Genomic DNA, 14793 nt, shown 5'->3' on the forward strand with positions numbered 1-14793 from the left:
CAGAGAAGATCAAGGACAGAACTGCACCATTACCAAGCCAAGCCCTAATGTCGATCAGATTTTGCACAATATTCAGAACCACAGTGTTCTACCCCACTGGCACAGATTTTTTAGAACATAAGTACTAGCTTTGAATGCAAGAATTTCATTCATTGCTCTTTTGAAGATTCTTTATTGGATCACAAGTATAACTCTACAGTTTTTAGTATGCTTCTCATTGACAGAACAGGTGAGTCGATTATATTTCTGCAGAAACAGCTAAAATTACTAAGACTACTCACAAAGCTGTACATAATATTTTATTGTATACACCTAGTATGCTGTTTATCGTCACTTGGAAAAGAGAAAGGTATTACACTATATAGTAGTAGTAGCTGTTCTCAGTCATTCATTACTTGTGTTTTTGGAAAGTACTGAGTCAACTTTTGCAGTAAATAAAATAATAAATATAAATATCCACGTGGGAAATGGATTACAGATAATCATTTGGAGTAAGTGGATCAATGTTGTTGGGAAAATCACTGAACATGGATGTCAGTGCAAGACACATACTCACCAAATGCAGAAAAACTCAGGCTGTAAGAATAAAGTGCTGAGAGCACCAAATTTTCATGGATATGTTTCAAGCAATCGACACGAGCACATATATGAAAATGTTGGAGCTGGTAAATATGCCTAGGAAACTGAACTCTTCCACAACACTGAAAATCAGAAAACCATCATTTGAATTGTCAAGAAGGGGAAACTAGTTAATCATATCGACTGGAGAGAAGTTGCAATCCAGGAAATCATTTGGCTTGAGAAAACAGTATGTGCAAGAGAGATGAACGTTTGCCATAGATACACTTTATATCCCCTTCTTGGCTATTACAGAACCAGCCTTGCACTGTTCACCTTCTGATCTACTTCATAGGTGCTTTCTCCTGTGCTGTCTCCCATCACCTTGATGCCCAGCATGTTTTTTTCTTCTGATTTGGACAGCATTCCAAGCTTCCAAACTGTGAATTTGTATTTTGAGCAACCCATGCAAGCCCAACTGATACAGCACAAAGGGTCTTAAAATAATTCAGCTAATAATATCATCAAGACACAAAGTTTAAAAGCAAATAATTAGAAAAAACAAACCTAATGCTGAAGAGGAAAAATTGTATTTATAATAGATAGTTCACTGTTATTCATCCTTTCAGCCAATAGAAAGAATGACTTCCAAACTACGCAAACAGTAAAATGGTATAGAGGTGCAGTGCATGCAATCCCATGTTAAACAGACTTATTCAATCACAATATATGCAACTAGTTTTTTGCCGGTTCATATGTAAGGTTTATCTTGCCTTTTGTTCTGTCTCTGGCAGTGACTGAAAGCTAGTATCTAGGGAAGAATATGTGAGCCATGCAGGCTTGTACTTAAACTTCCCTGACATACTATTCCACCCTCTAGCAATCTGAGAATCTGGATATTGTGAGTCAAATATAGCCCTGTGTACAAGTACCCCTGATGGATTTCAGTCTCTCTTAACATTTGTAAAGTTTTACAGCATGCTTCAACAAGGAGTTCTGCAGCTTAATTATACACTGCCCTGAAAATACACCTAATTTTTTATTTCAAATCTGCTAGCTGCATACAATGCTTTTATTTTTTGTATTGGTAGGAGATAGAACAATTTATCCAAATTCACAATCTCTTTGCCTAACATAGTTACGTACACATATCTTCAGAAGAACAGGGTGTGTATAATCACATTTTAAACTTTCCCATAATTTTAGTATTTGTTTAAATGACCTAATGGTAGCAGTAATTTCAACACTGTTTGGACTTCAGCATTGTTTTGGGTTTTTTTCAGATGGCTATTTTTATGAACAATTTTGATCGAATTAAATTCTGAAGCTGCAAGCTGAGTATAATAAAGATCTACATGTAATAAAGATCTGCATATGTTGATGTAGTACTAGGTATCATCTCTACTTAATTTCTAAAATGCTTACAATGCAAAACTTGTGTAAAGGATAATCTTCTGTGCTTCAGTGCTACATAGTCACATGTACTTTGCTTAGTCAACATCTGGCGCTGTATGTTATTGGAGATACTATATTGAGTAAATTTGTTAGAAGTAATCTGAATGTATTTAGTCTTCTGTGGTTACTTTCCAACTCAGACACCTGTAATAGAATTAGGAAATGTATGTTTATTAATTAGTGTAGGGTGGTTTTCAAAGAACAGTAGGTAGAGTTAATTCATGCTTTCTGTCTAGGTAATTAAGAGAAGCTGTTATATTATGGTATTCTTCACTCACAACTTTTAATAGTTTACATCAGAAAAGTCCCTGTTTGAGTCAGAATCTGAAGAAAGCTGTGTGTGGTCATAGAAAGTGACTATAATCTGCTTTAAAAGTTATATGTATTTCAGGTCTTTATTAGCATAATTTTCAACATTAGTATGACTGCATCCTGCTTCCTCACATTTTTAAAAAATAATTTTATTTCTAAGCTAAAGAGCCAAAGCAGGTTTTTTTCTAGTGATGAAGGATGCTGTATAAACTTAAACTTTCCTCAGCAGACCTATAATTTCCTGTATCAGGCATCAATGACAATCTGCCAAGTGTTAGAACAGGTAGCTGATCCTTGATCAAAAGTGAGTTTCTTCTCATTTTGAATTTAATCCTTCTCAGGCACACACACAGACAAATGCACAAATGTGCATGTGTATGGAATCAAAATCCCCAAACAGTAGTGCAGTGCAATTAATGACAAAATAATGTTTTAATTCATGGCAGTTGATGCTTGAATGGAAATGCTTTTAGGATCCATATATAATTTTGGGGGTTTGTTTTGTTTTCCATTTTAAGCCTTCATCCCATTTTCCTCATTGTCAGTCAGAATCTTGATTGTACTATCTAAAGTACATTCCCAGTTCAGTATGCAGGGAAGACAAACCCCAACCACTCAACAGCTGCCTCAGGCAGTAACACAAATTTCTGAGAAGGGGCCTTTGTCTATTCCAGTAGATCAATGAATCTCTTAATAACAGTTTGGAGATGATAGAAATATGAAAATTTAGTTATCAGTACATAAATTCTTTGCCTTTGTACCATTCTTATCTGAACTTTCATGTTTTAAGGTAGTCTCATTTTAAGAAAAATGGAAAGCAGTTTAGTATTGACAGCAATGAAAATGTGTCTGAGCCTGTGCATGCTTTTCAGGGTTCCACAATTCAAAAAAAAAAAAAAAAAAAATAATTCTTGCTTTAGTTCCTTTGAGCTGAGTAAATGGGTCTTTCTCAAAGATTAGATATTTGTTATACAAGTTCCCGAATCTTCAGCTTTGTTATATCTTGGTTCCAGTACTCTAGTTTTTTCCTTGACTCTCATTAATGTAAAGAAGGAAATAAAAGAGAAGCAAATCTAGTTCATAAGGCATTGTCAAGTGTATGCTGTTATGAGAGTTCAGTCAACCCAAAAGAAGCTTTCAGATTTATAAAATGAAGAGAGACCCTTACAGACATGCAAAATATTTTGTATAGAAAAAATGTAAATATTTCTTGGTGTTTGGTAAAAATAGAGTAAAAAAAAAAGAAAGGTGAATGTTAAAGTGGTAATCATAAGTTTAGACTGTACTTGGATGAACTAATAAATAAATAAATAAAATCCAACCTTTCTTCACAAATGTAAAGATGCAATGCTCAAAAATGCATCCTTGAGACTAGATAATACTTCATGAAGAATACGAAAACATATACTTCATGTTCTCTTCATCCTAGCAGGTAGTTAAAATAAAGGAATCCTTCATTCAGAAGAATCCATCACTGGCTTCTGTGTATTACTGATTAGATGTAGGATTCATTTTGTGGGCAGATACGTTTATGAGAAATTGTAGACTTTACTAGAAGTACTTTAATCACTGTAGGATGGATTTCTGGTTTGAAACTTGATCTTTTACAAAGCTACGGAAAAAATTACCAGTGTCTTGTCTTTTTTCATGTTTTGTAATGTTAGATATTTTTATAAATTCTTACCAATGGGAGTATTTGAAATGTCATGACTGAAATGTTAGGCTGTCATCTTAAGAAGCATCATAGGAAAAAAGTACTGTGGGAGAAAACTACTTACAGTATTGGCAGCAAATAAGGAATAAATGCAAAAAGCATTATTATAATGACCAAATTTTTGAGTGCACACAACTGAGCTGCAACACCATTCACTTCCATCTTCTTGATATTCAAATGTAGTTTTAACACTAGTTTTAGAACCACACCTAAAACAAAGCACAGTAAGCAGCAGTTTGGGCCATAGTAACAAATCTAATACCTGTAGTTTGTGGTCCTTTCCATTTCACAGGCTGAGAATGCAGGTTGATTTAAGCTAGTGTTTCATTCCTGCTTCATTCTGTCAGTCATTAGAGCTCATTGAGTTCTCATGATAACAAAATGACATGAAATAGCCTAACAGAAATTTAAAAACTTTCTATTGCAATTTCATCACAGTGACACATAATTTTAAATATGTCATTGAGGCTTTTACAAAGCAAGCTTTCTTTTTTTCTTCAAAGAAAATGTCACTGATAACTTTTTAATTTACTTAATCTCATCTCAGTCCTTAGAACCTGAACGAATTACTCAAGAGATAATGTAAATAAAACACAGAGGCAGCTCCTTCCTACTGGAGGAGGTCAGGATGTTCATGCATCTCCAAGAGGCTTTGCTACAATGCTACTCTATAAAGAGGAAAGCTAACTGAAAATTGACTGCATTGTGAAAATTAATCTGTTCAGCTTTATATGCTTTATAATGTTTTACTTTGTACAAATAGACTTACCATCCAAGACATCAGAAGGTGAAAATATAAATCAAATACAAAGTTTTCTGTCAGGTATGATTAGTTTTAAACATAACATTCTAGAAATAATATTTTGTATATATTGCAATAAATATTCTTGTGGTTTAATGTGATCTGATCCTTTGTAAAACAGTCTTACAGATAAATCCAAGAAAAAGTCAATGCAATTTTTAAGTTTCAGTGAAATAATACCCTCTCCAAAATAATTTGAGATCATTTCTTAATTTTTTACTTAAAATGACAGTGTATATACAGTCCATAGTTTAATTTTATCATCAAATTTATAAGTGTTATCTCTTTTGATGTGAATGAATAAATAGAATCTTAATTCTATTTATTGCATGTGGTATGCAAAGTAAATTATTTCTGCAAGTAACATTTCAAGGATAATGGTTGCTCCTTCTTAAGTGTGTTTAGCAATATTGTCATGTCACACTTTAGTAGCAGTCTTTCCAATTTGATTCTTTGTCCTCAGTAATGTAAATAATATTCATTTTAATTGCAGATAAAAAAACTTGTGGGCCTCATGAATTCCAGTGCAAAAATAACAACTGTATTCCAGATCACTGGAGATGTGACAGCCAAAATGATTGTGGTGATAATTCTGATGAAGAAAACTGTAGTAAGTACCTTTTACCAAAGTGCATGTTGTAAGGAGTGGAGTCAGTTTAGAGGAAGCTTTTCAGTTTTGATAAACTGCACTTGTATGTATTGATATGTCATCTCATCTGTTGAAAACCAGTTGACCAGAATAGAAAATGTCCATTGCTGAAATTCTCCAATTTTATTCATTCTTATAAAGAGCTATAAGTCTGTATTAGCTGTGAAAAACACCTGACCTAAGATTTTTCAATAATCTAATGAATTCAAAGTAAGTATTACAAGTAGTTTACTTTTGTCAGTAAGTTATGCATCACATTTCTGATCTCTGGATAAGAATCATAGAAAACTGCTCAGTGATAAAGTGATAAATGTTTGTTAACCATAAAGTTTTATCAAACTCTGTTTGCCCTTTACATTCATAGATTCATAGGATGGTTTGGATTGGAAGGGACCTTAACAATCATTTAGTTCCAATGCCCCTGCCACAGACAGGGACAGCTTCCACTAAACCAGGTTGCTCAAAGCCCCTTCCAACCTGGCCTTGAACGCTTCTAGGGCTGGGGCAGCCACAGCTTCTCTGGGCAGTCTGTGCCAGTGCCTCACCACCCTCACAGTGAAGAATTCCTTCCTTGTATCTAATCTAAATCTACTCTCTTTCAGTTTAAAGCCATTACCCCTTGGCCTACATTCATTATATTTCTGAGATGGTTTGCCTTGTTTTGTATCATGAGACATTCATTTCTATAATACTTAATTGCATTAAGAAATAGTTGTTACTCAGTGTACCTCTGTTAGCCTAGTCCTCTCCTAACAATGAAGCACCCGAATGCCTAATAAATCTCTATAATACCACTTTCAGTGATTTAATTTAGATCTGCTTCTCAGGAAGAAATGGCAAATTCTTCATGGTTTTATCTCATGATTGTTGCCTTTATAAAATATTTCGAGAGAAATTTTAAAAATACTTCTCAAGTGTCTTCTCTTCAGTTAATAATTTCTGTTCTTTATTTCTTTTGTACTTAGAAATACAATAAATTAGTATCTTCTTGTGTAGATAATCTTGAATGTATATTCCTGATTGTATATCATGAATCTGTATTTAGTGTCTCGGAGGTAATGACCGAGAAATCATAATAAATTAGGCATTCTAATGCTGAGTATGTGCTGTTTGTCCCTTTCTCCAATTTTTGATACAGTATCTATAAATACAAGATGTCTGAAGACTAGCTTTTTCTGCTTGAAATGTTAAAGTGGATTTGTCTGCCTTTTTCTCCTAGTTTCAGCTGTAACAGTTATTTTTCCTTCCTAGTAGCTGGTGTAGGGTTGAGATCTGGCTTTAGTCTGCGAACGGTGCTGATAAAATACTGATGTTTTAGTTGTTGCTTACTCAGCCTTTACCCTGATCAATCTCTCATGCTCTGCCAGTGAGGAAAAGTCATGTCCTGGGTTCAGCTGCAAGACTTTATTTTTCTCCTTCTTAGTAGCTGGTGCAGGGCTGTGTTTTCACCTTTAGTCTGAGAACAATGCTGATAACACACCAGTGGTTTTAGTTTCTAAAGTAATGCTTACTCCCATCAAGGACTTTTCAGTCTCATGCTCTGCCACTGAGGAGGGGCACGGGAAGTCGCGAGGAAGCAGAGACAGGACACCTGAGCCAAACTAGCCAAAGGGGTATTCCATACCACAGCACGTCATGCCCAATAAATAAAGTGGGGAAATGGGAGAAGTTACCCAGGAGGGGCAAGTTGCTGCTCGGGTCAGGATGGGCATTGGTCAGTGAGTGGTAAGCAGTTGTATTGTGCATCACTTGCATTTATTGTTGGGTTTCTTTCCTTACACCTTTCAGTTTTATATTCTCTCCCCTTGTTATTTCCCTTATTTAGTAGTAGTAGTAGTAGTTTTATATTATGTTTTAGTTATTGGACTGCTCCTACCTCAACCCCTGGTGTTTACATTCTTTTGATTCTCTTCCCCATCCCACCCAGAAGTGGGGAAGGAGGGGAGGTGAGCGAGTGGCTGCGTGATGCTGAGTTACTGACTCACTTAAACCATGAGACTTTTAATTACTATTTATGTTTGAAAATGTGAGTTACTGCAAGCAATAGTGCTGTAGTTTTCCCATGAAAGTCACCTAAAGGGGAAAATGTCATCTGGTTCAGTAATCACTCAGAACCATTTATTGTTATACACCCGGGGGTAGGGTTGACACACAAAAGATTTCTTAACTTTGTGAGAGATTTTACTCAATAATTTGTTATTAGTGCTAGTAGTATTCTTTCAATTTTCATATATATTAAAATACTGAGAAGTTATTTCATATTCTTTTATTCTTACATAAAAGTAAAATAGACATGTTATTTTGCTGCAGCAGTGTTAATCTACATGACTGGAAAATGTTTTGAAAATTTGAAGAAAAAAATCATACCAAAATACAATTTATGGAATCATAGAATCATAGAATAGTTAGGGTTGAAAAGGACCTTAAGTCATCTAGTTCCAACCCCCCTGCCATGGGCAGGGACAAGTGTCACACATCTTATCTGAAATCTGTCGTATGTGACATGGGATGTATTTATCACCCATTGTTAATAATTTTCTTCCTTAAAGTTCAGATTATCATAGTAGAAAGTGAATTAAAGAAAAAAAAAAAAGATAACAAGGGAGCAATCATCTGCCTGGTTTCCTTTTTTAAAAAAAATATTAAGCTTGCCATCTTTTTCTTCACATCAATAATTAAGTTATATATTCAGTTCTTGGCTGTTCTCTAGACTTGGAGAAAAAGACATCTGTAGTTAATTACAAGGGATGGAATTAGTGAGTTGAGAGTATGCAGACACAGCCGGTGCATCAAACTTAAGGCCAGAGTGGTGAACTCTAGAATGACTTTTTGATTTTACTTTTATTTTCTTTTGCTTGTCAAATGCATAATTCACTTAACTTTTGTTAATATTCCATATATTCTGCTGTTTAGAGTAAATACGGTAGGTGTTTACTGACACAACTGTAAAATTTCAAATCTTGGAAGCATTGTGAAAATACATAATACTGTTTCGTTGTTTGAAATAGATGTATAAAATTCTTTATAGGCTGTCAAGCCACTTATGTAATAAAGTGTAATGAAACGAAATTAGAATTTCAAAAGCATTTGACAAAATTCATTACATTGTGCATTATGATACGTTGTTCATAGCATACATGAATATACAAAAGGTTGTCAGGCAAGTACATCAGAAAAATGAGCCGTTTCTTAATAATGCAGACTGAATTCATTGAATTACAGAAATTCAGTGGAAGTAACTCTACACAGTTTCTTTACATGCACACACGGATTCCTGCTGATGTTATCAGAAATTAAACAGAATGCGTGTTAAAAAGTATCACATACAGGTATGAAAAAATATTAGTGATGTAATGCAAATAGTTGTGCCTGTTATGACTTTGTTATTTAAGTGTAGTTGTCTTACAGTCTATTGTTCTTTGGACCCTCCCAGATAGGTAAGGAAAGTTACACGTCCATACTGAGTTAGCCCTAAGCAAAGTAGAATGCATTTTTAACTCTTCTGAGGTACTATCTTTTTGAAGGGGAAATTTGCTTTCAGAGTTTATTTGGATTTTTTGAAATAAAATAGAGCAAAAATAGTATTCAGGGAACTGGAAAAAAGGAAAATTCCATAGTAATTACTATCTTATTGCTGCTGAAAAGAAAGCAACGGTAATATTTTATTGAACATAATTAAAGAAAATATAATACTGTAAACACTGAAGCAAAGCAAATGTAATAATGCTGTAGACGGACATTAATTCAATCATTGTAAAAATATTACTGTTGCTGGAGAATCTTCTCAACATTCTTGTGTTGCTCCTACAATTTGTCAAGAAAACAAATTAGTTAATTTTGTCCTGGAATAAGTTTGTATCCCAAAATGCAATGAGAACTAGCAATTATTTAATGTTTAATTGAAAATGTTTTAAACCAGCATATCGAAAGGAACTAACCTGGAATGTCTCATAAAGTCACCTTGCCAAAAGCAAATGTGTCACTTTCACATCATAAAGTGATGTGTACCAAAGTTTTTTTCTTTTATCTACACCTACCAGTCTAATGCCTAGATTAACAAAGAATAAGTGTTTTCTTTGTTTTGGTGAAATACAAAGATAAATACAAGTTACTTAAAGGAAGTAAAGAAAATCTTTCATGAATGCCACATTAAGTGTGTGTGTGGGGAAAAAACATCTATGACCACTTTAATTGTCTTTACAGGCATTCATGTTTCAGGATTTTCCATGTTAGAGATTTTAGCAGTATTGTAATAGATTATTGGAATTGTAATTCCAATAAGGAAGGGTGAATTTGTTTTTTCCTCCTCTACTATTTTGTCATATGTACTGGTTTTGGCTGGGATAGGTTTAATTTTCTTCATAGTATCTCCTGTGGTGCTCAGTTTTGTATTTGTAACCAAAGCAGTGTTGGTGACAATCTGATGTTTTAGTTTTTCCTGAGCAGCGCTTACACAGTCAGGGCCTTTTCTGCTCCTCACCCCACCCTACCAGTGAGTAGGCTGGGAGTGCACAAGAAGTTGGGTGGGGACACAGCCAGGACAGCTGACCCCAACAGACCAAAGGGATGTTTCATGCCATAGGATGTCACACTTGGCAATGAAAAGCCAGGGAACAGAAGGAAGAAGGGGGAATGTTCAGAACTCTGATGAATGATGGCATTCATCTTCCCAGCCATAATACATGATGAAGCCCTGCCTTTCTGGAAGCAGATAAACACCAGCTTGCATATGGGAAGTAGTGAATGAATGACTATTTTGCTTTGCTTGTGCACACAACTTTTGCTTTACCTGTTAAACTGTCTCATCTCACAAGTTTTCAAACCTTTACCCTTCTGAGTAGCTGTATGTGGCTTAATTGCCCTGTAGGCTTAACTCATGATATTACTGTTTCGCTGTTATGTTTATCATACTGGATACTCTGTCTTAGTTTACTGAAAGGTTTCAAAGCCAGCACAACTATCTAGTAGTAAATCTGATGAATGCTCATTCATCACAAGAAAGTGTGGCCTATGTATGTCCCCCAGTTTCTATAAATGATTGTGATCTCCTGCCAAATGCAAGGATTAATCAGGAGGTCAGTGTACACTTACTCATTTTGGTTGAGGTGCTCATATCCCATGTTTGTATTGCTGTTACTTTTTCTATGTACCTTTCCTATTATACAAATTATTTCTCTAAAAGTTTGCTTTATAACAGTTGTTACAAGACAGAATTCTCACAAGGAGCAAACACATTTATCCTGTACAAATGTAGGTAAAAATTACACTATAACTTCAAACTTCATGTTTTAAGAAAAAAGTTTTTTTTTTTTCCCCTAAGACTTGTGTATCAGTACATCAGTCTCCTAAAAACTACTTTCAGTTCATGACTTAGTGCAGTATCTGTGTCTATTAAATGGGAAATTGAGCCCCAAATATGAAATAATTTTGAATGTTTCTTATGAGATCCTTTTCTTGCCATCATTTAAGTTGATGGCAAATGTCTGTTGACTACAGATTATTTTCAGACTTTAAAATGTGAAAGAAGTCGATCATCTTATGTGCTGTGTTTCAAATGAAATTCTTACCAATAATTCAAAAAATGCTTTTTCTCAGGAAGGAGGTTCAGTGTTTTTATAAAGCGAAAGCTGAATGATGCTGTCCTTCATTGGTTATACAGAAGTCTATTAATACTTATTCCTTTCAGTCTGAGCAATGATGGGAAAGTGCTCTTCTGTGTTCATATGTAAATCAGAGAGATGTATTTCAGCTGCAGAGATGTATTTCTCTTGCAAGCAGAGAATTGAGAAGTTAGCTCATTGTGTACATTTTTCCAGAATCAGATCTGCTTATAAATAATTCATTAGCAGTGTAGAAAATGTATTTGCTTATATTTTGCAAATCAGTATAGAAACATAACAAAGGTATTTGCATGTGAATTACTTTCCCCACAAATTATTTCTTTTACATAATATATCATATTGTGAACTTTCTCTTCCTGGTCTATTGACAACAAAAAGAATCAAATGTCAGTGATTTGCTAATGTTTATACAATTAGCTTTTGCTTTGAAAGTAATTTGAAGTAGAATGTGTATAATCTAAGAATCTATATAAATGATAGCCTTTGATTTACTTAAATACAATATTGCTGGTGAACTGATGCAATTGCTATAGATCTGCTTTACTGTGACTTTCCTACGGCTTCAAAATGAAAAGTTGTTCCAACCTAAAAAAAAAATGAAATTTCTCCCAACAACTTTCAAACAAACAGAGTCATTTTGACATGTTTTATGAAGTCAAGGGAAAAGAAAAATGACTGAAAGGTTCTTTAAAACGGTTCCTTTCTAGAAACAGGTTTTGATTTTTGTAAATGCAGGAAAAACACCAAGTTCAACTTTACTTTAGATCTGTGCAACTCATGTCTAGTATATTCTCATACTGGTACTTAACAAATCTCAACTGGAAGCTTTTCATGTTATGTTTGCTTTCCTTGATCACTAATGGTACGTTTTTCAAAAGCATTCATACTTGCACCATCCATAACAAGCTAAAGGACCCTTTAGCATTACTTAGTCCATTACTGTCCATTGGTACTGTCTCCTTTCAAATCTTTCCTCTTTCTTTTTTACCCTTGCTCCACTGATTTATTCTCTGCCATTTACCATATGCCTGACGCTTTTCCCATTCCCCTGTTGAAAAGGTCTTACTAGATGATCCTTATTCTTGATTTTATATTATTTACATAATGCAAGATTTACTGTAATGGAAATAATCCTATAAATAATCCTTGTTTGCTTTTTCAGTCCTACTTTCCCAAAGGTCTCTGACTGGCAAAGTTTAAATTGCATGCAGAGACTTGTTTAAGTTCTCCTCAGTCACCGCTACTTCTCTGCTTTTGTTTAATCTAATGGTCCAAAGTCCAGACATCAACTTCATTTTTTCCAGTGTCTTCAGTAGCTGTCCTAATTTTTAGGAGGAAAGCACATATTATTCTGCTGGGGAATCTTCCACACTGGTCCCTTTGCCAGTTTTTTTTTGTGGCAGCAGTACCAAAATAGCACAGTTGTGCAGTGAAGTAAATAGGCTGAAACAGACAATCTCACCTTCTCAGGATTACTTCGTTACTCCCTGCAGCCTGCTTCTGTTTTCTTTGCCTGTATCTTGAATTAATTTTGTGCCTACTCTTCCCATTTGTTGCACCTGCCTTTTATAATGACTTCAGACCTCCCTGTGTTTTGTTTCTTCCCAGGGAGTAGAACAACATACCCATTTATTACAAAATATCCTGCATACCTTCCAACCTTTACTGTCTCCTATCCATTTGTAAACTCCTTAGGGTTTTGTTGCTTTTTGTTGTTGTGGGGTTTTTTGTTTTTTTTTTTTTTTTTTTAAATTTTGTGGTGGGTTTTTTGTTTTTGTTTTGGGTTTTGTTGTTTTTTTGGTTGTTGTTGTTTTGTGTTGTTTTGTTTGTTTGTTTGTTTTTTTTTTAATCTAATATCTGCTTTCTGTTTCCCTAAAATTATTTGAAAATTCCATCCTTGTCCTTACTTTTTTTTTTCCCTCCTTTTCTGTTTTCTAACGAATTGACAACAGTAGTTTCTTTTATACTATCCACTGACTTTTACAAATTCTCATTCTCTTAAATCTCTCTGACAATTTTGTCAGTATTTAAGTCAGGAGAATATTGTCATGCTTCCTCCCATACTTGATTTCTGGAAAACAGATTTTTATTTGAAACTCTATCCTACAGGAAAAAAAAAAAAAGAAACAAAACCCCTCACAGTTTGCAAGTTTTGACTTTGATGTAGTCATTCATTAAGTAATTTGGGGGTTTATGTGTAAAATATTTTATGGAAATGCTAATAAACCTAGGGTTGTTACTTCTCTTTATTCAGAGCCTCAAACCTGCACTTTGAAAGACTTTCTTTGTGCAAATGGAGACTGTGTTTCAGCAAGATTCTGGTGTGATGGAGACTATGACTGTGCAGACGGCTCAGATGAGGTAGGCTTCTTCCAGGAAAAATACTTCTTTAGGATATAAGTAGGTTTATATTTTGGAGAATGGATTCCCACACATGAATATTTTAAAAAGCAGCAGTGATGATTCTACACAATCCATATATACAAATATCTTTAATTCATTAAATCTAAACCTATTGAAATAGTTATCCTAAAAAAGAGAATGTACAAATAAAATCAAGTCATTTAACAATAGTCTGCATCTTTTTATCCTAGCAATAATTTGAACCTCTTCCCATCCTGGAAATATTTTGTGTCCTGGTTGGGGAACTGTTCTTTCCACACATAGCAGTGTTCTGGTTTTGTTTGGGGTTTGTTTGGGGTTTGTTTTGTTTTTTTTCAAGAAAACAATGCAGACTATTTGTTGTTTACCATAAACTCACTAGATAAGACTTTGCTATTTTTCTGTTCATTCATGTCACTTTTGTCCCTTCTTTCGTGCTCAGCTGCTTCCCATCTACTTAGAGGGTGCAAGCTACCTTTCACAAATCGTATCTACAAATACTTTTTTTTTTTATAAGGCTGACTGTATTTCATAGTGTGGAGGAATATTGACTGTAACTTCTGTGATAAACTGTATATTTACCAATGTTTATATTAAACTCCTTATCCTGTATATACTTTTTTTTTTTAATTGTACCAGAGGTATTGTGAAACAAGCTGTTCTAGAGATCAGTACCAGTGTTCCAACAGTCAATGCATACCTGCAAAATGGAAATGTGATGGTCATGAAGACTGCAAACTTGGGGAGGATGAGAAAAATTGTGAACCAGGTATTGTTTTCAATAATGCTGAGAAATAAAATTTAGTAAGGACTAAATCAGAATGAAATAAGGATAAAATAAATCAACAAATCAAGGTTTCTTAGGCACTAGAAGTAGCAAGGAGTGCAAAGAACAATTCTCAGTGATAAAATGCAAATATCCTTTCACTATCCTTATACAATTTACTTGTGATGCAACAATCCAGTTTTGTCAAACATGTAGTAGTTTATGAAATAGTTTGGGAAAGCTCTGGTCATCTACAAGTATATATTTACTCAGTATGTTAACCAGATGAAAATAAATTATAAAACAACTTATATATGAATTGTCTTTTTCTTAATGCTAAAATATGTGTCTGTAATCAGCATCTCCAACGTGCTCTTCAAGTGAGTACGTGTGTGCAAGTGGAGGCTGTATTTCAGCATCTTTGAAATGCAATGGAGAGTATGACTGTACTGATGGATCTGATGAGGTAGGTGACAAATTTCTGTTGATTTTTTTTTTCCTCACCTACTCTTCGACATGAAATTTCTTAACAGT

The 14793-nt window shown here is 34.4% G+C and overlaps 1 protein-coding gene across 1 annotated transcript in view; it reads left to right on the top strand.

The window, feature by feature from the left end:
* LRP1B (LDL receptor related protein 1B) overlaps nucleotides 1-14793 on the top strand; it is a 781126-nt gene that overhangs the window by 698059 nt on the left and 68274 nt on the right. The window contains exons 66-69 of the mRNA XM_057401813.1: nucleotides 5335-5451; nucleotides 13366-13472; nucleotides 14133-14262; nucleotides 14619-14725. Coding sequence (XP_057257796.1) covers nucleotides 5335-5451; nucleotides 13366-13472; nucleotides 14133-14262; nucleotides 14619-14725 — 461 coding nt within the window. The remainder of the gene's footprint in view (nucleotides 1-5334; nucleotides 5452-13365; nucleotides 13473-14132; nucleotides 14263-14618; nucleotides 14726-14793) is intronic.

Source organism: Pezoporus wallicus, unplaced genomic scaffold, assembly GCF_028554395.1.
Source record: "Pezoporus wallicus isolate ANWC-B61680 ecotype Strahan unplaced genomic scaffold, APGP_CSIRO_Pwel_v1 contig_865, whole genome shotgun sequence".
In the NCBI taxonomy this organism is placed as follows: domain Eukaryota; kingdom Metazoa; phylum Chordata; class Aves; order Psittaciformes; family Psittacidae; genus Pezoporus; species Pezoporus wallicus.